The sequence below is a fragment of the Cherax quadricarinatus genome, chromosome 10 (genome assembly GCF_038502225.1).
Source record: "Cherax quadricarinatus isolate ZL_2023a chromosome 10, ASM3850222v1, whole genome shotgun sequence".
In the NCBI taxonomy this organism is placed as follows: domain Eukaryota; kingdom Metazoa; phylum Arthropoda; class Malacostraca; order Decapoda; family Parastacidae; genus Cherax; species Cherax quadricarinatus.
Window position 1 is genome coordinate 13,674,547 of NC_091301.1, and position 23,101 is coordinate 13,697,647.

The following is a 23,101-nucleotide window of genomic DNA, read 5'->3' on the forward strand; positions in this document are numbered from 1 at the left end:
AGGTTGTAACCTGGGATCCATATTTCGTTGTCCAAGTGATCCTTTATGTGGGTCTCAGTGAAAGCCGCGAACATTGCCTTTGCCTCTGCAAGCAGTCCACGGATGAAAGGTATTTTGTTGTTTATTGCTGGCTTTAGACCCTGTATATTTGCAAAGAAGAATGTTATCGGACTGGTGGTATTGTTGGTACTGGGGGGGGATTTTTTTTCCGGCATTAGTATCTGTATCTGTTGGTTTGGAGTGGAGGCCATCGACTGTGGTTCCACTCCAGGAATGACTGGATTTGGTGTACGATTTCTGCCATTTCCTGCCAGTTTTTTTTCCTTCCTGGCACTAAAAAACCTCTCCCTCTTGAGTGGCTGTGGCTACCCAGGTTTTCCCATGGCCTGGATGTTTTGTATCTTTTTGTCCCCTTTAGATGGTATGCCTGGCAATTTAAGTTATAGCACAGTCTTTCCTGTACTGAAGAGGTACACATTTCAGGGTGAAAAAGCTTACAGGAAGGGAGTTTGCATTTTCCTGTTGTCATATGGGCATGACATTTTCTAGGGTGGTCATAGTTGCATGTCCCATCTGTTTTTCCAGATTTCCCATGCCAGCAGATACCAAGTGCATAGTATGTGCACAGGCTTGGTTTCCGTTTGCCTTGGGTTTCTGTGACTGTATTCCCTGTTGGTGCATGTTTCCCTGTCTTATTCCTATCCTCCTTAGCACCAACAATGGAGCTCCCACCAGTTGTTTTTGGTAATTTATCCTCACTATTGCTATTGGAGTCCTCTTATTTGCTATTTCCTGCGGTATTTCTGGTTTGCAATATTGGTTTTATCTTATCTTTGACTACACTTGTTTCCCTACTATGGCTCCTGTCCTCTATGAGGTCATTTATATGTATTCCTTCCTGCGTATAATTCCCGACTAGCTGGACAAAATCTCCAGCTTCACCATTACTGTCTACCAGGACAGTATCTCCAGCTTCACCATTTCTGTCTCCCAGGACAGCACCTCCAGCTTCACCATTACTGTCTCCCAGGACAGCACTATCAGCCCCACATTTACTGACTACCAGGACATCACCTCCAGCCTTACAGTTTGTGACTACATGGCCAGTATCAAGGGCAGTACCATTCAGCCCAGACTTTTTATGTTCCCATCTGTTGTAGAAAGCTTCCAGGTTTTCTATGAAAGCAGCTTTGATGTTATCCTCTTTTAATACCCTTGTGATTTTAGTCCACAGATTTTCCTCATTTGGGCATACCCAAAAACACTTCTCTGTTTTAATACTGCTTGTAGCTAGTTCTGGGATATCTGCACAAGGAGCGTGACACCATACCTGAGAGACTACTTGGTAGGTTGAATCCGGGGAAGAGAGGGGTGGATGGGCTGAGGGCAGCCATGTTTGTTGTTATTGTTGTGGTGTCGCCTTGAGCGGTGGTGAGAGGGGGTGGTTGCTGGGCCGGCGACCTCCTGGCTACGCTTGTTGAATACTTGATTTTTCGTTGTTTTCTTGCTGGCCTTGGTGCTGTTTCCTCTGAGATTGCGCCTCATAATACTACAGGAATTGGTGTAGTTAAGAAGAAGTTGTAGTTATACAAAGCTTAGGGTTACGTTGTTGGCTAGCAGCGGGGTGTTGCTTTGGGTTTGAGGGCAGTCTTCCTTTGATCTCTATTATTTTCGATTTGTAGGTTTCACTGTTGGTAAACTATGGTCATTCTGGGTGCTACGTTGGGTAGTGCAGTTTTGCTTGTAACTAGGTCATCATAGGAGCATTGGTGGCTCTGATAGTTGGAGAAAAGTACGGAGCTTGGAGGTCGCTGCTAGTCCAATACAAAGAACAGTGAAGATCAAGAGATTAAGATAATCAGTCCCTCACCCTGTCTGAGGGACTGTTTATCTTGATCTGATCTTCATGTAAATATTTATCATAGTTATCTACTTGACATGTTTGGATGTCTTAGGGCCTAGTGCACACAGCATGAGTTATCAGGTTATAGATAATTTAATCTGTGTGCGGTTCAAGATGTACGTATGTATGACCAAGCCTCATACAAGGTGCATTCTTCACTCACACAAGGGGATGATCAGGCTTCTAGGGTCAATTCTTCACTCACACAAGGGGATGATCAGGCTTCCAGGGTCAGTTCTTCACTCACACAAGGGGATGATCAGGCTTCTAGGGTCAATTCTTCACTCACACAAGGGATCAGGCTTCTAGGGTCAATTCTTCACTCTAATAAACATATTATAACACCTACAGGTTACTGGTAAGAGAGAAATGCAAACTAGAACCTTTTATCGGAAACATTTCAGTCCTGTGACCTGAGTGGCCAAGTTCCCAGGACCGAATAAAGTGCCGATAAAGTGTCCTAGTGTTTTTCGTTCGTGTCCTTTTTCTAATATTCTTTACCCTGACAACCGTACAGAAGCAGAAATATTTAAAACAACATTGGAAAGTTGAAAGATAACATAAAATATTTAAATGATTAAATATAGATACAACCAAACTACATTGGAAAATTGAACGTTGACAGCGATCTAACAGCAGTTAATGAAGTGAGATAAGAGGTACACGAGGTCACTTTGCTTGAAGTGACATCACTCTGTCACTACACGCAGAGACCTCGTCGCTACCTGCACCTTAAAATCCTCACGAGGCAGAGCCGCAACTCAGCCTCTGCAAGAGGTCATGAAGAAGGAACTACACTCAGTCAAAAGCTGATAATGTAATAAATCAGAAGAAACGGAGAGTGCACTTTCCCCTTATAGTTTTAAACTTGTTTTACTGCTGCTCTGAGGGAGTTGAAGACGCTTTTTTTGTAGTAAAAGATACCATTAATATGTATATATTCGCATGGAAAGGTTTGCGATAACTAACTTTCGTCACATTTCTCGGTATTTTTCCAGAGCATTTATGTCTGTTTTGCAATGTGAAGAGCAAAAGAGAGCAACTGTGTCGAGAGGTCGCTGACGTGGACTCACTGCATAACATGATCTGATACGTAATGTTATATCAAGAAAAGTTTGTAATCACTTAAATCGTGATACTGAGTAAGCACAAAATTATCATTAGAAGTATGTAGCTGCAGTGCAATAACAAGTTAGATACTGATCTCTCAGGTCAATATCTAACTTGCTACTGACGGAGGTATCAAGGTCACTTAGCAGCTTCTTCACCTCCTCCTCCTCGGTTGTGTGTATTTCATCCCATGTTGGTGTACCCCTCTGTTCTGACGAAAATCGATTTAATTCATTAAATTCAAATTTCTTAAGCCATAAATTTAAATTCTGCGGCCATCTTGGTTTTTACCACCTTGCGAACTCAGCTCACACTTCTGAGTCACCCACCACCTCCTCACTCTAAAAACAATCAAGATACCCTCTGTATTGTTCAGGGATTTTTTCCTCATCTACTAAAAGGTCATTGTGTGGCAGACAAATATTTTCGTTCTCTAACGTTGTAAACATGCTGATTATTGACTATTTTACTATACAAATAAGTGACCATATCCTAGCTGTGATTGGGAGGATCGTTCACTAAACCTCGTCAAGCTTCTAAATTAACACAGTGGTCAAAGAAAACAATTGTGACGACAAAGGAAACTGCGAATACCATTCGGATAAAAAAATAGGAAAATTGCAATAATAAAACAAGATAAAATTGTCATAAGTACATAATTATCCATAACTCTGTAGGCTTCAGTCACCAGCCAGAAGCTTCAACATGGAGAAAAACTCGTCTGTGGGAGCCAGTGATGCGGCCCAGGAGACTACAAACAGCCTGAGGGAGGAGACAGAGAAGACGATTACGCTGTCTGAGGAAGAGGCGATGGAAGAAACAGCCACAACCTACACCAGCAGTGAGGCTTTCCAAGTTCTCCTACATCAGGTGGGCGACTACGGAAGGTGGCAGTGGATGATCTTCTTCGTCACCTCCTCCTGCGGTATATTCAGCGCCCTCCATAACTTGTCTGCCGGTGAGTGAACTGTTTCGAACCAATTCCAAACAAATAATTTCCGTCTGCTTATTCTCCTTCTGCTACTGAGTTTCTCTCGCATTGTGGTCCGGCAGTACTGTGATTTTTCTCACATGGTATTCTACCTCATTTGTCCACCACTTCTTCCTCTTCCTCAACCACCACTACCTTTCCTCCTCCTCCTCTTCTTCCTCTTCCTCTACCTCCTCCCCGAACACCTCTGTGGAAATTGTTTTACATAATTTTCCTGAAGTTAGAACATATAAATGAATAATATAATAATTGTGTATTAAAATGTGATGCTATTTGGACCCTTCGAGAAATTTTAAGTGAAGGGGGCTGTGGAAGAGCCGGAGAGTGACGCGGACGAGACGCCATAATGAATTTAATGTGTAAACACTGGTCTGAATTGTGCAATGTAATCAGGCAGGCGTTCTCGAAGGTCAATTGGTGTATATCGGCCTCAATCCGTAATTAGAAACTGCTGACACGTTCCTACTGAAGAATTGGGATAGTGTGGAAAAACCCTTACAGTTCGGTAACAAGGATGGAAAAATAGAGGACTCAGATTTTCTCAGCAGCACACCTTAGCTAAGTGACGCTTACCCATAATGTACAGCAGTTTTTGCATTGGCCATCGTAAATTCTAGCTGTAGTGGTAGTGTTAGGGTGCGTTTCCAAAAAATAATGATTATGATCCAGTAATTAAATGGTGAATGCTCATGATATAATATACATATATTTTTCTGTAAATGTTGTATACTCAACAGATCCTCCCCATCGATTTCTTTTGAAGTCACATACAGTCCACAACTTTAGTTTACCAGAGTAGCTGGTTTTAATGTTGTAATTGTTAATTTAATGTCAAGTTTAGCTTTTTGTGAGAGTGGTAGTGAGTGGGGTTCGATGGAGTGACAGTTCAGCGACCTGCTGTGACTAAGTCCCACCTACCTCTCCCAGATTACTTTTAAGTAATAATTCAGGTAATACCCTGTAAGCCTCCTGCAGGTAATTTGCTCACGTATTAATAATAATTCATAACCTCAACCTCACCTCCACAACCTGCTGCTGCTGCTCGTCCAGTACCATCACTTGCTTCACTTATTTCCTCCACAACCATTGACTTCTCCACCTTCTGGTCCTCTGCTGCCACCTCCTCCTCGTTCACTTCCTTCTGTTTCACACCCTCCTTCACCTCCTCCACCACCAGCAACCACCGCCTCCTCTCTCTCTATCTATCTCTCTCTCTTAGGAGTTAACCATCCCATGAAACTCATTATCATTTCAGTAATCTCAGCCAGCTCTGTTACTCTCACACGCATTCAGTTTGAGAAACTGATTTATTGTTTGGCGATACCACATTATATTCTTTTTAACATATACTAACATATACAAATATATTGTACTGATATATGAACATACTGAGGCATAATCTGCAAATGTCACTGAAAATCTAGAGATAAACACAAATTTTTACATAGTGGTACCACTCCAGGGCAAAGCACAGTCTAATTATCCTTTTTCTGCTTACTGTATGTCTAGATGTTATTTATATCATAACCAATGCAGATTGGCAACTTTGTGGTAGCTGTTATCTCTTGATCATAACCTCACAGTGTCCACGACATTGGACACAGTGCGAGTATCTTAATTGTTTCAAAATTTATATTTTACATTTATACTTTGTTTCATATAGAGGCTCGATCGTCCGGTGTCTATTAAGAAGGTTGGGATTTGCCACGAAGGGATGACGGGATGATTTTGCAAGCAGTCAGGTAGTTAGCAATAAGCGATGGCTCTACAAGCAACGCCTCCATACATATTGTTCTGGTAATTAGCACAAACGTCATGCAAGAAGAAGCAGTTTTTATATGCTGAAGGTTGACTAGACTACCTCTCTCCGTCATGGTTACAACATAGATATATTAATAATAATACATAATCTTTATTGGAACAAGTACATGATATACAAATAACCCGCACATAGAAGAGAGGAGCTTACGTCGTAAGGAGCTTACGACGTAAGCTCCTCTCTTCTATGTGCGGGTTATTTGTGTATCGTTCCAGTCACGGTATTGTGCTTTTTTTTGTTATTTAAGTACATGATATGTACAGTTGATACAGACCTAGCTGACATCATAGGCAATACTGTATAAAAAAAATTCCTGGGGATCGACCTAGACCATCACTAACCTGAGGACGCACAGTCTTTATACCCATCTTCTAGGTCTCACAATCACGGTTTTGTACAGTCGACTCAGGTACATAACTTTCCTTACACAAATCTTAGCGTAGGGTTTGTCTCTAGAACTTTGCCTTTATCAGTACACTGCCATATTCTTTCAAAGAATATTCTAAGCTTTTTTTTTTTTAGCTGAAAGTATAGTACAGGGATGTAGGGATAATAAGAGGTAAGGATAGAGTGATGGATGGAACGAAGAGATAAATATAGGAATAGGGAGGGGAAAGGATATTCGTAAGAATAGCTGTAGGTAAGAGGGAAGGATGCTGGGTGAATTTAACAATTGATTTGTATGGTATGACGAAATGAGTAAAGTCATGTTCAGTATGTGTCAAAAGCTGTTAGGTGCAGGCACGTTCAGTACGTGTCAAAAAGCAATTGTTGCTTAGTGCAACTGTGTTCAGTACGTGTCATAACCTGTTGTTGTTAAGTGCTGTCGTGTTCAGAAAATGCCAAAAGCCGTTGTTTTTGTTGCTGTTCATACTCCTGCTAATGCTGTTCATATTGTTACTGCTGCTGTTGCTACTCATGTTGCTACTCCAGCTGTTGTTGCTACTTGTGCTGTTGCCGCGAAGTATATTATTATTATTATTATTATTATTATTATTATTATTATTATTATTATTATTATTATTATTATTATTATTATTATTATTATTATTATTATTATCAAGGGGAAGCGCTAAACCCGAAGGGTTATACAGCGCCTGTGGGAGGATGTGGAAGGTATGCAGCCTTAATTCAGGGAACTGGAGCACATATTCAATTCCCTAGATCAAGAGCCCCTCACCAGCATCAAGGAACCTTCCTTGAGGGGCCGCGAAGTATAGAAGGCATGCCACATACAAACAAATCTTCCCCCATCTGCTGCTTCCCTGGCTTACCGTATGCACTCTCATCAGCCTGGCCTGACGACTACCCACCACCCTAGAATTTATATCTTATTATTATTATTATTATTATTATTATTATTATTATTATTATTATTATTATTTTAACACAGCAGTTCCCCACCAAGGCAAGGTGGCCCGAAAAAGGAAAACTTTCATCATCATTCACTCCATCACTGCCTTGCCAGAGACATGCTTACACTACAGTTATGAAACTGCAACATTAATTAACACCCCTTCTTCAGAGTGCCGGCACTGTACTTCCCATCTCCAGGAATCAAGTCCGGCCTGCTGGTTTCCCTGAATCCCTTCATAAATGTTACCTTGCTTACACTTGAACAGCACGTCAAGTCCTTAAAAGCACTTGTCTCCATTTGCTCCTAACACGCTCACGCACTCTTACTGGAAGTCCAAGCCCCTCGCACACAAAATCTCCTTTATTCCCTCCCTCCAACCTTTCCTAGGCCGACCCCTACCCCGCCTTCCCTCCACTATAGATTTATACACTCTCGAAGTCATACTATTTCGTTCCATTTTCTCTACATGTCCAAACCATCTCAATAACCCCTCCTCAGCCCTCTGGATAATAGTTTTGGTAATCCCACACCTCCTAATCTCCAAACTATGGATTCTCTGCATTATATTCACATAACACATTGCCCTAAGACATGACATCTCCACTACCTCCAGCCTTCTCCTTGTTGCAAAATTCACAACCCATGCCTCACACCCATACAAGAGCGTTGGTATAACTATACTCTTATACATTCCCCTCCTTGCTTTCAAGGATAAAGTTCGTCTCCACAAACTCCTCGGTGCACCACTCACCTTTTTCTCCTCGTCAATTCTGTGATTTACCTCATCTTTCATAGACCCATCCGCTGACACGTCCACTCCCAAATATCTGAATACATTCACCTCCTCCATACTATCTCCCTCGAATCTGATATCCGATCTTCCATTACCTAATTTTTGTTGTTATCCTCATCACCTTACTCTTTCCTATATTCACTTTTAATTTCCTTCTTTTACATACGCTACCAAACTCATCAATCAACCTCTGCAACGTCTCTTCAGTCTCACAAAAGCACAGTGTCATCAGCAGAGAGCAACTATGACAACTCCCACTTTGTGTTAAAGTCTTTATCTTTTAACCTCACACCTCTTGCCAACACCCGAGCATACACTTCCCTTACAATTCCAGCTATAAATATATCGAACAACCACGGTTACATCGCACAGCCCTATCTAAAGCCTACGTTTTCTGGGAAATATTCTCCCTCTCTCCTACATACTCTAACCTGAGCCTCACTATCCTCGTAAAGACTCTTCACTGATTTCAATAACCTACCTCCTATTCCATACACCTGCAACATCTGCCACATTGCCTCCTCCCCTATCCACCCTATCATATGCCTTTTCCAAATCCATAAATGCCACAAAAGCCTCTTTACCCTTATCTAAATACTGTTCACCTACATGTTTCGCTGTAAACACTTGGTTTACACATCCCTTACCCTTTTTAAATCCTCCTTGTTTATCTGCTATCCTGTTCTCCGTCTTACTCTTAATTCTTTCAATAATAACTCTACCATACAATTTACCAGGTATATTCAACAGACTTATTCCCCTATAATTTTTACACTATCTTTTGTTCCCTTTGCCTTTATACAAAGGAACTATGCATGCTCTCTACCAATCCCTACGTACCTTACCCTCTTCCATATACTTATTAAATAAAAACACTAACCACTCCCAAAACATATCCCCACCTGCTTTTAACATTTCTATCTTTATCCCATCAATCCCAGCTGCCTTATCCCCTTTCATTCTACCCACTGCCCCACACATTTCCCCCACACTCACAATTGGTTCTTCCTCACTCCTATAAGATGTTATTCCTCCTTGCCCTATACACGAAATCACAGCTTCCCTATCTTCATCAGCATTTAACAATTCCTCAAAATATTCCCTCCATCTTCCCGATACCTCTAACTCTCCATTTAATAGCTCTCCTCTCCTGTTTTTAACTAACGAATCCATTCGTTCCCTAGTCTTTCTCAACTTATTAATCTCACTCCAAAACTTTTTTCTTATTTTCAACAAAATTTGTTGATAACATCTCACCCATTCTCTCATTTGCTCTCTTTTCGCATTGCTTCAACACTCTCTTAACCTCTCTTTTTCTATCCACATACTTCTCCCTCCTTGCATCACTTCTACTTTGTAAAAACCTCTCATATGCTAAGTTTTTCCCTCTTACTACTTTCTTTACATCATTCCACCAATCGCTCTTCTTCCCTCCCGCACCCACTTTCGTGTAACCACCAACTTCTTCTGAACACTCTAAACTTACCCCATATATCTTCTATCCTATTGCCTATACTCTCACTAGCCCATCTGTCCTCCAACAGTTGTTTATATCTTACCCTAATTGCCACCTCCTTTAGTTTATAAACCTTCTGCTTCTATTTTTCTTGTATCCCACCTACCTTTCACTCTCACTGTAGCTACAACTAAAAAGAGATCTATTATTATTATTATTATTATTATTATTATTATTATTATTATTGTGTGAACAAATCACTGGCATGGGATTTACAGAATATTACCTGAATTATTACCTGCAAGTAATTTGAGTGAGATAAGTGGGACTTAGTCACAGTAGGTCACTGAATTGCCACTCCTTCGACTGCCCACTTCTTCACCACTCACAAAAAGCTAGACCTGACATTAAATTAATAATTATAATATTAAAACCAGCTACTCTGGTAATTAAAGTTACATGGATTGTATGTTATTTAGGTTTACTTGCTGGGTTCACAAAAATAAAACTATTAGTACAATACATATAATACAATAGTGTTATTAGAAAAGAACTTTTTATTACCACTTACCTTTTAAATACTGTCGATGGATCACACCACAACACCTGCCTAACACCTAGATGGTAAACTGGCCAGCAGAGATCTAAATGGAAGGATTAATGGTGTACTTCCATGTGAGTGATGCCTACATCCCCTATTCCACCATCCACACTTAATTCTTGAGATCCTGCAAATTTCCTGTCCCAATTCTTCAGCAGGAAACATTGACACGGGTTTCTCTTACAAATTCAGGCCAAAACATCCCAAACTGGAATTGGAAAACGCCAAATTACATTGCACAATTAAGTCCAGTACTCACGCATTAAATTCAATATGGCCTTTCCTCCCCAGCGTCACTTAGCAGCTGTTCTAACCCCCATCCCTACTCTAAATTTCGTAAAAGGGTCAAATCAGCATCATATTTTATTACACGATTATGTTATTCATTTATGTGTTCTACATTTAGGAAATTATGTAAAAAAATCCACAAAACTGGAGGTATCCCACCGAAGCAGGGTGGCTCAAAAAGAAAAACAAAAGTTCCTATCCTTAACCTTAGTAATGTATACAGGAGAAGGGGTTACTAGCCCCTTGCTCCAGGCATTTTAGTCTCCTCTTACGACACGCTTATCAAATCAAATCAAATCAAATCAAAGTTTATTCTCTATAAGGATTACAATGCGGGGTTTACAGATTTTGGTTATTGCGTGGTTTACATGTAATAAAATACTAATTACAGAGGGGGCCACTAGAACACCTAGCAAGGCTTGGCATTTCGGGCAAACTTAGATTAACTCGTAACCCTAAATTATTACAAATTGTGGAGTAAGTTGACTAAATACTAAGTGACTAAATACTAAGTGACTAAATACTAGTTTGTGAGTTTAACAATGTGAATGCTTTTGTTTTGGCACAATACATAGTTTCTATATTGGAGTATCACAGGCAAACTTGTGACTAGTTAGGAATCATTATTTTAAGATTAAGATACGTATTTCTGTGCTTATAATCAAATGGGTGAGTGAGTGAGTGTAAGTGTGAACCACCAGGTGGTTTTTATGTAGTTAGTTGACGGGGTGTTTCAGGGAGATAAGATGTTTTCTAACGGTGGTTCTGAAGGTGATGAATGTGTCTGCAGTTCTAGAGTTTTCAGGTAGGGTGTTCCAGATTTTAGGGCCTTTGAAATACATTGAATTTTTTAAAGGTTTAGTTGTAGAGATGTTTGTGTTTGGTGTTATGCTTGTGGGTCCTGTCACAACTATCGAGAAAGCGTTTTAGGTCAAGGTTAATATTGGAATTTAAGGTCCTGTATATGTAGATTGCACAGTAGTAAGTGTGGATGTTCTGAACAGGGAGTAAGTTTAGATCTATGAAGAGTGGAGGGGGGGGGTGTTGCAAGAGATGGGATTTAGTGATTATTCTTACTGCGGCTTTTTGTTGAGTTATTATTGGCTTTAGGTGTGTTGCTGCAGTTGAACCCCAAGTACAAATAGCATAGGTGAGGTATGGATAAATGAGTGAATGGTATAGTGTGAGAAGGGCATTTTGCGGCACGTAGTATCGTATCTTGGAGAGGATCCCAACTGTTTTGGATACTTTTTTTGATATGTGTTTGATATGGGTGCTGAAATTCAGGTTGTTGTCGAGGTACAGGCCTAGGAATTTGCCTTCATTATGTCTGGCAATTAGAGTGCTGTCAGTCTTAATGTTTAGTTGTGCAGGACCTACTCTGCTACCAAACATAATATAGTAGGTTTTGTCTGTGTTAAGTGTAAGTTTATTGGCTGTCATCCAAGTTGATATTTTGAGCAGCTCCTCATTAACAATGGTGTTGAGGGTGGCAAGATTAGGGTGAGAGATGACATAAGTCGCGTCGTCAGCAAAGAGAATGGGTTTCAGGTATTGGCATACGTTTGGAAGATCATTGATGTAAATGAGGAAGAGCAGGGGACCAAGGACACTTCCCTGTGGAGCTCCAGTATCAAGTGTTGATGATGCTGTGTTTTTAATGGTGACATACTGATGTCTATTAGTAAGGTAGGATTTGAAATATGCAAGCGCATGGCCTCTTATACCATAATGGTCAAGTTTGTGGAGTAGGATGCCATGGTCTACTGTGTCAAAAGCTTTTCTTAGGTCAATAAAAATTCCTAGCGGATAATCCTTATTTTCCAATGTTGTGTAAAGCAGATCTAACATTTTTATAATTGCATCGTTAGTGCTTTTATTTTTCCTGAAACCAAATTGGCAGGGGTTAAGTATGTTTTGTGACGTTATAAATGAATATAGTCTCCTGTGCACGAGTTTCTCGAAGATTTTGGATAGCAATGGTAAGTTTGATATTGGCCTATAATTGTTTACATCTGTAGGGTCACCACCTTTATGTATTGGTGTAACTCTTGCTGTCTTGAGTAGTTTCGGGAAGGTGCTAGTTTCTAGTGACTTGTTAAAAAGTAATGAAATAGCATGCGAGAGGACATGGGCCGCTCGCTTGTACAATAATGGTGGGACATGAGACAGGTTCCCTGAGTTATTTTTAAGTGACTTTATAATCCCAGCGACTTCGGTGGGCTCAGTTGGTACAAGATAGAAGGAATTTGGGAAATTCCCATCTAGATAGTCCCCGGCACGGGCTTTGGTACGTGGGATTTTACTGGCAAGATTAGATCCTATGGTTGAGAAGAAGTCGTTTATCTTGTTAGCTGTTTCAGTGGGATGCAGTGGTGTTTTGTTAGGTTTAGTTAGGACAATATTCTTGTTTTTTTTCAGTTTGTGGGTGCCTAGAATCTGAGAGAGTGTTTTCCAGGTCTTTTTTATATCTCCTCTAGTGTCTGTGAATCTGCTGGAGTAGTACAGTTGTTTGGCTTTCTTTATTACTTTGGTGAGAACTGATGAATAGTGTTTGAGAATATTTTTGTGTATTAAGCCCTGTCTATATTGCTTTTCATATTGGTGTTTCTTGTCAATGGATTTCAGAATGCTGCTGGTTAGCCATGGGCAACCAAGCCGTTTATTCATGACCTGTTTCGTTTTTATAGGACAATGTTTGTTGTATAGTCTAAGTAATTTGTTAAGAAAAATGTCTGTCCAATCGTCAATACCATTGGCATTGGATAATTCTGTAGGCCAGTCAACAGTCTCTAGGTCTGCTGTGAAATTCCTTATTGAGGCCTCGTCATGGAGTCTAAATGAAACTTTGTTGTATTCCAGTGGTGGCTTACTAATGTTTGTTAAGAGGAAGGTAGGGTAGTGGTCTGTAGTGCTGTCTGTGATTATCCCTGATTTAAGGGGGGCTAGTATATTGGTCCATATGTGGTCTATTATGGTTGCACTTGTCTCAGTGAGCCTATTTGGTTTAGTTATTGTTGGTATGAGAAGTGTGTTGTTCATATTGTTGATGAAATCAGTTACAGGCTGATCATCTAGTATGCCAAGGTTGATGTTGAAGTCTCCAGCTAAGAGAAGGTGGTGCTTGTTCATTTGTCTGTTTGTTATTAGTGCCTTTAATTTCTCACTGAAATTTTGGATGTTTGTTTGGGGTATCCGGTATATGGCACCGATTGTTATAGGTGTCTTAAGTTTTTTTACCGTAAAATTAGCAAAAATGTATTCCCCATATTCATCACTAAAGCAAGTGGTGGTAATACAAGATAGTTGGTTGGAGTAATAGATTGCTGTACCACCCCCAACTTGGTATGGTCTGCAGTTGTGGATTGCTGTGTATCCTGGTAGTGGGTAGATATCTATTGTGTCCTGCTTAAGCCAGGTCTCAGTAAGAATAATGCAGGAGAAGGGTGTCTTTAGCGGCTCAAGGAGTCCCAGGAGGTCATCATAGTGTTTGCTTAAGGACCTAATGTTGTAGTTAAGAACTGATAGACTTTTAGCACTGTTTAGGATAGTGTTGGTTTGTGATGCTGTGTAATAAAGGCAGTTACTTTCCAGTAGGTTTTGATTGGGTGTTACATTGTGGAGGTTTATACCAGGGTCGACGTGATCATTCATCTTCTAGGTTTAGATAGTGGTGATTTACATCCTGTATTGTGCGGTGAGTTCTAATACTGATATCTGTAGTAGTGGGAAGTTTGGACAAGTATATAGCTAAAGCACTTTGGTCATATAGAGTATAGTAAATAATAAACATAATGAAGTTGATATTGTCTATGTGTTGTGCTAGAATGAGCTAAAGTACAACTAAGTATAAACTAAAAATATAAAAATACAAATTAAAACTAGCACCAGACTCTCACTTGTAATTGCACTAAGGTCTAATATAATGAATTTGGTGTTGTCTATGTATTGAGTTAGAATGAGCTAAAGTACAACTAGGTTTAATCTAATAATATAAAAAATACTAGTTTAAAATGGCACAAGACTCTCACTTGTAATTGCACTGAGGTCTAATATAAGTTGTTAACAAGAACTAGAGTATAACTAAATTTAATTTGACAAGACAAAATACACAAGTTTAGGTAGCAAAAGAAAATAAAACATAATAAAAAATAAAAATGGCAAGACTTGGTTATAATATGATGGTAAGATGGTACACAGGATAATATTAACGTTGGAGTTGAATAAACAAGCTTAAAAATTGGCCACCAGGCCCGGTGGCCTGGTGGCTAAAGCTCCCGCTTCACACACGGAGGGCCTGGGTTCGATTCCCGACTGGTGGAAACATTTCGACACGTTTCCTTACACCTGTTGTTCTGTTCACCTAGCAGCAAATAAGTACCTGGGTGTTAGTCGACTGGTGTGGGTCGCATCCTGGGGGACAAGATTAAGGACCCTAATAAGTTAGACAGTCCTCGATGACACACTGACTTTCTTGGGTTATCCTGGGTGGCTAACCCTCCGGGGTTAAAAATCCGAACGAAATCATACCTTATCTTATAAAAAAGTATATAATAAAATTGGGTAATAAACTTTACAAACAATAAGGGCAATAATAAAAAGTTTAAAATAGATTGGGCAATAAGGTATTGGTAAAATTGGACAAGTATAAGATTGGGTAATTAACTCAAGACTAGAAGAGTGCAATAATCAGATGAAAAGTTGACAATAAAGTTGGGCACTAAAATATAAAATAAAAATGGGCAATAATAAAAAGTTTACAATAAGGTTGGGCTATAATAAAGATTTTAAAATATAAATGGGCGACAGAGTATTTTTTAAAGTGAGGTAGAATACTGAGGACAAGCTATGGTTAGTTTCAATTAAAACAAGATAGAACAATGAAGTGGTAGGAAGTAAAAAGGGAGAGATTCCGTAGATATTAAACACAATTAAGACTATGAGGTAGAATGGTCATTGAATACAACAGTGACATTCAAAAGTAGTTGGGGTATTGGAAATTTTTTGAAGGGAACAAAATTAATGGCATTATAACACTAATGGTGGACAGTGGGTATTATCTGCACCTTACTCTGATTCTGTTAATCCAGCCTCACTTAGGAAAGTTTTAAGGTCATGTTCTGTAGAGATGAAGTATCTCTTCCCAGTGGGCTGTTTCCTAACTGCAAATTTTCCATCCCTCATAAAGCACTGGTGGATTTTTTGAGCATAGCGTAATTTTCTTAGCCGATAAAGGAGGTTTTGTCTTGTTTTGGTAAGGCATCATTGACGTAAACATCAGTTTTCATAGAAACGGATGTTTTTAGTAGGTTGTTTCTTTGTAGGCTAGTTTGGAATTTTAACAGCACTGTTTTTTTTTTACCCGCTTGGTAGCCCATCAGTTTGCAATCCTTTAGGTCATCACTACGTATGCTAAGGCGAAGGTGGTCCTTGATAAGTTGTAGGGTGGTCTCCATGCAGGTCTCTTGGGTGACTGTGGGTGGGAGATGTTTGCTGTTAACTACAACAGCGTCAGATAGCTGCTGTTGGTCATTATGGTCTTGGAAGTTGGTTATGACATTGGCAAGTTGTTGGTCCACTCTTAATCTTTCCTCTATAATGTTGGTAGTAAGTAGGGTGACTTGGTCTTTTAGAGTGCTGATGGTATCTACGGAATGGGTGTGGGTATTGCTTTGTTGTTCCAGAGTGTCTAGTTTATGTTCTAGAGCAGTGATCTTGCTGAGGTACTGTGCATTGGAAGCTTTTAGTTCCTGCATTTCCTGGGTTAGTTTGGTGATTGTGTGGTTCTGAATCGTAAGGAGTTTAGCTATTTCTGGGTCGGTAATCTTCTTAACATCAAATCCAAGGAAGGAGTTATCTTGGACTATGGTGGCGGCCATGGAGGAGGAATTGTTCCACTTCCCCATATATACAAAATCAGGATTAACAATAATAAACACAGTAAGCCAAAAATGCAGCCAGCAGCTCTACATCTACACCATGAGGATCCAATAATGGTACCATCAGACATAACACATACACTGTGGATTGTAATAGCATAGGTAAGATTTGTCAGGGAACAGAAGAGTTTCCTGATGCGAGACTTAGTCATATGATGACCCGCCGAATGTAATAGCATAGCCATTAACTGATGCTCCATCACCAAGGATCAAGATCCCATGCATGAAATTCTGAACACTTATCACAATCTACATAAATTATTTGCGCATATCTCACATGTGATCTGCAACAAATATATCGATTTCCGTTCTTTAGATTAAGTTAGGATAGGCTTGCCTAGATTGTCCTTTATCAACAAAACTTCAATTATAACATACCACAGAAGCAGTAAATGAAATAAATGTATGACATCATCATACCACCAGGACACTGACACCATCACACCATCAGGACACTGACACCATCACACCACCAGAACACTGACACCATCACACCACCAGGACACTGACACCATCACACCACCAGGACACTGACACCATCACACCACCAGGACACTGACACCATCACACCACCAGGACACTGACACCATCACACCACCAGGACACTGACACCATCACACCACAAGGACACTGAAACCATCACACCTCCAGGACATTGACACCATCACACCTCCAGGACACTGACACATCACACCACCAGAACACTGACACCATCACACCACCAGGACACTGACACCATCACACCACCAGGACACTGACACCATCACACCACCAGAACACTGACACCATCACACCACCAGGACACTGACACCATCACACCACAAGGACACTGAAACCATCACACCTCCAGGACATTGACACCATCACACCTCCAGGACACTGACACATCACACCACCAGAACACTGACACCATCACACCACCAGGACACTGACACCATCACACCACCAGGACACTGACACCATCACACCACAAGGACACTGAAACCATCACACCTCCAGGACATTGACACCATCACACCTCCAGGACACTGACACATCACACCACCAGAACACTGACACCACCACACCACCAGGACACTGACACCATCACACCACCAGGACACTGACACCATGACACCACCAGAACACTGACACCATCACACCACCAGGACACTGACACCATCACACCACCAGGACACTGACACCATCACACCACCAGGACACTGATATCATCACACATCCAGGACACTGACACCATCACACCACCAAGACACTGACAACATCACACCACCAGGACACTGATATCATCACACAACCAGGACACTGACACCACACCACCAGGACACTGACAACATCACACCTCCAGGACACTGACACCATCACACCACCCGGACACTGGCACCATCACACCACCAGGACACTGACACCATCACACCACAAGGACACTGACATCACACCACCAGAACACTGACATCATCACACCACCAGGACACTGACACCATCACACCACCAGGACACTGACACCATCACACCACCAGGACACTGATATCATCACACATCCAGGACACTGACACCATCACACCACCAAGACACTGACAACATCACACCACCAGGACACTGATATCATCACACAACCAGGACACTGACACCATCACACCACCCGGACACTGGCACCATCACACCACCAGGACACTGACACCATCACACCACAAGGACACTGACATCACACCACCAGAACACTGACATCATCACACCACCAGGACACTGAAAACATCACACCACCAGGACACTGACACCATCACACCACCAGGACACTGACACCATCACACTACCAGGACACTGACACCATCACACCACCAGGACACTGACACCATCACACCACCAGAAATCTGACACCATTACACCACCAGGACACTGACACCATCACACCACCAGGACACTGACATCATTACACCACCAGGACACTGACACCAACACACTACCAGGAAAATGACACCATCACACCACCAGGACACTGACACCATCACACCACCAGGACACTGACACCATCACACCTCCAGGACACTGACACCATCAAATCTACAGGACACTGACATAATCACACCACCAGGACGCTGACACCATCACACCACCAGGACACTGACACCATCACACCACCCGGACACTGACACCATCACAACACTAGTACGCTGACACCATCACACCTCCAGGACACTGACACCACCACACCAACAGGACACTGACATAATCACACCACACTGACACATCACACCACCAGGACACTGACACCATCACACCACCAGGACACTGACAACATAACACCACAAGGACACTGACATCATTACACCACCAGGACACTTACACCATCACACCGCCAGGACACTGGCACCATCACACCACCCGGACACTGGCACCATCACACCTCCAGGACACTGACACCATCACACCACCAAGACACTAACACCATCACACCTCCAAGACACTAACACCATCACACCACCAGGACACTGACACCATCACACCTCGAGGACACTGACACCATCACACCTCCAGAACACTGCCACCATCACACCGCCAGGACACTGACACCATCACACCTCGAGGACACTGGCACCATCACACCCCCAGGACACTGACATCATCACACCACCAGGACACTGACACCATAACACCACCAGGACACTGACAACATCACACCGCCAGGACACTGACACCATCACCCCACCAGGACACTGACACCATCACACCGCCAGGACACTGGCACCATCACACCACCCGGACACTGGCAAACTCACACCTCCAGGACACTGACACCATCACATCACCAGGACACTGACATCATCAAACCACCAGAAATCTGACACCATTACACCACCAGGTCACTGACACCATCACACCACCAGGACACTGACACAATTACACCACCAGGACACTTACACCATCACACCACCAGGACACTGACACCATTACACCACAAGGACACAAACAGCATCACACTACCAGGACAATGACACCATCACACCACCAGGACACTGACACCATCACACCACCAGGACACTGACGCCATCACACCTCCAGGACACTGACACCATCACACCTCCAGGACACTGACATAATCACACCACTAGGACGCTGACACCATCACCCCACCAGGACACGGACACCATCACACAAAGACATTGACACCATCACACCACCAAGACACTGACACCATCACACCACCAGGACACTGACATAATCACACCTCTAGGACGCTGACACCATCACACCACCAGGACACTGGCACCATCAAACCACCCGGACACTGACACCATCACACTTCCAGTACGCTGACACCATCACACCTCCAGGACGCTGACACCATCACACCACCAGGACACTGACACCATAACACTACCAGGACACTGACACCATCACACCACCAGGACACTGACAACATCACACCACCCGGACACTGACACCATCACACCACCACTACACTGACACCATCACACCTCCAGGACACTGACACCACCACACCACAGGACACTGATACCATCACACCACCAGGACACTGACACCATCACACCACCAATACACTGACACCATCACACCACCAGGACACTGACATCACACCACCAGGACACTGACACTATCACACCTCCAGGACACTGACACCATCACACAACCCGGACACTGGCACCATCACACCTCCAGGACACTGACACCATCACACCTCAAGGACACTGACACCATCACACCACCGGGACACTGACACCATCATACTACCAGGACACTGATAACACCACACCGCCAGGACACTGACACCATCACACCACCCTGACACTGGCACCATCACACCTCCAGGACACTGACACCATCACACCACCAGGACAGACACCAACACACCACCAGGACACTGATACCATCACACCACCAATACACTGACACCATCACACCACCAGGATACTGACATCATCACACAACCAGGACACTGACACCATCACACCTCCAGGACACTGACACCGTCACACCTCAAAGACATTCACACCATCACACCACCAGGACACTGATATCATCATACCACCATGACACTGAAATCACACCACCAGGACACTGACATCATCACACCACCAGGACACTGACATCATCACACCACCAGGACACTGACACCATCACACCACCAGGACACTGACACCATCACACCACCAGGACACTGACACCATCACACCACTAGGACACTGACACCATCACACCACCAAGACACTGACACCATCACACCCCCAGGACACTGACACCATCACACCACCCGGACACTGGCACCATCACACCACCAGGACACTGACACCATCACACCACAAGGACACTAACATCATCACACCACCAGAACACTGACATCATCACACCACCAGGACACTGACATGATCACACAGTTAGAAATAGAAATACAAATAGCTAGAGCTTCATTTAAGGAGGTTATTAATAGAGTATTCAAGAGGTTGCTAGTAGAATTGCAGTAAATCAACCATTCAAATCATTATGAAGCTGTGTGTAGTCTGCAATCAATCAAACAAACGGGCTTCCACATGGATAAATTGTAATTTTTGTGGAAATTGGTGTCACGCCCCTTGTGCAGATATCCAAGAACTAGCTACAAGCAGTATTAAAACAGGGAAGTGTTTTTGGGTATGCCCAAATGAGATAAATCTGTGGACTAAAATCACAAGGGTATTAAAAGAGGATAACATCAAAGCTGCTTTCATAGACAACCTGGAAGCTTTCTACAACAGATGGGAACATAAAAAGTCTGGGCTGAATGGTACTGCCCTTGATACTGGCCATGTAGTCAGAAACTGTAAGGCTGGAGGTGATGTCCTGGTAGTCAGTAAATGTGGGGCTGATAGTGCTGTCCTGGGAGACAGTAATAGTGAAGCTGGAGGTGCTGTCCTGGGAGACAGTAATGGTGAAGCTGGAGATTTTGTCCAGCTAGTCGGGAATTATACGCAGGAAGGAATACATATAAATGACCTCATAGGGGACAGGAGCTATAGTGGGGAAACAAGTGTAGTCAAAGATAAGATAAAACCAATATTGCAAACTAGAAATACCACAGGAAATAGCAAACAAGAGGACTTCACCAGCAATAGTGAGGATATATTACCAAAAATAACTGGTGGGAGCTCCATTGTTGGTGCTAGGGAGGATAGGAATAAGACAGGGAAACATGCACCAACAGGGAATACAGTCACAGAAACCCAAGGCAAACGGAAACCAAGCCTGTGCACATACTATGCACTTGGTATCTGCAGACATGGGAAATCTGGAAAAACAGACGGGACGTGCAACTATGACCACCCTAGAAAATGCCATGCCCATATGACAACAGGAAAATGCAAACTCCCTTCCTGTAAGCTTTTTCATCCTGAAATGTGTACCTCTTCAGTACAGGAAAGACTGTGCTATAACTTAAATTGCCAGGCACACCATCTAAAGGGGACAAAAAGATACAAAACATCCAGGCCATGGGAAAACCTGGGTAACCACAGCCACTCAAGAGGGAGAGGTTTTTTAGTGCCAGGAAGGAAAAAAAACTGGCAGGAAATGGCAGAAATCGTACACCAAATCCAGTCATTCCTGGAGTGGAACCACAGTCGATGGCCTCCACTCCAAACCAACAGATACAGATACTAATGCCGGAAAAAAATCCCCCCCAGTACCAACAATACCACCAGTTCGATGACATTCTTCTTTGCAAATATACAGGGTCTAAAGCTAGCAACAAACAACAAAATACCTTTCATCCGTGGACTGCTTGCAGAGGCAAAGGCAATGTTCGCGGCTTTCACTGAGACCCACATAAAGGATCACTTGGACAACGAAATATGGATCCCAGGTTACAACCTATACAGATGTGACAGAGTGAACAGGCAAAAGGGGGGGGGGTTGGCCTGTACATTGCAGAGTCACGTGTTTGCACAGAACTGCTTAATGCCTCAAATGATGTAGTGGAAGTTTTAGCAGTAAAGGTTGAGAACCAAAACCTAGTCATTGTGGTAGTCTACAAGCCTCCGGATGCAACATCCCAGCAATTCCAGGAACAGCTGTTAAAAATTGACCACTGTCTGGAAAATCTTCCAGCTCCTGCACCCAACATCTTGCTCCTGGGGGTTTTCAACTTAAGGCACCTAAAATGGAGGAATATAGCAAATAATATTGTTGCAGTAATAACACCAGGAGGCAGCTCTGATAAAAACTCACACTCACACAAGCTTTTAAATCTCTGCAAAAAAATTCAATTTCAACCAGCAAATAATAGAGCCTACTAGACTGGAGAATACACTAGACCTCATGTTCACTAACAATGATGATCTGATAAGAAATGTCACCATATCAAAAACAATATACTCAGATCACAACATAATTGAGGTTCAGACATGTATGCGTGGAGCCCCAGACCGACATAATGAAACTAGTCACGAGGGAGCATTCACCAAATTCAACTTCAATAACAAAAACATAAAGTGGGACCAAGTAAACCAAGTCCTAACCGATATAAGCTGGGAAGATATACTAAGCAACACAGACCCCAACTTATGCCTAGAACAGATTAACTTGGTGGCACTCGATGTATGCACAAGGCTTATTCCTCTAAGAAAAAGGAGGAGTAGATGTAAAATAGAAAGAGACAGGCGCTCCCTTTACAGGCGACGGAAAAGAATAACAGAGCGGCTAAATAGGTCAATATATCTGAAATGCGTAGGGAGACACTGGTCAGAGAAATAGCAAGCTTCGAACTTAAGCTAAAGGAATCTTATAGGAGTCAGGAATCGCGGGAAGAACTAAAAGCCATAAATGAAATCGAAAGAAACCCAAAGTATTTCTTCTC

At 42.4% G+C, this 23,101-nt stretch overlaps 1 protein-coding gene across 3 annotated transcripts in view; it reads left to right on the forward strand.

Moving 5' to 3' along the window:
• LOC128687962 (organic cation transporter protein) overlaps nt 1–23,101 on the forward strand; it is a 123,214-nt gene that overhangs the window by 39,834 nt on the left and 60,279 nt on the right. For all 3 annotated transcript variants that reach the window (XM_070083639.1, XM_070083640.1, XM_053775604.2), the window contains one exon: nt 3,691–3,971. In XM_070083639.1, the coding sequence (XP_069939740.1) occupies nt 3,719–3,971 (253 nt within the window). In that variant the 5' untranslated portion in view covers nt 3,691–3,718. Of the gene's footprint in view, nt 1–3,690; nt 3,972–23,101 lie in introns of those variants that run through there.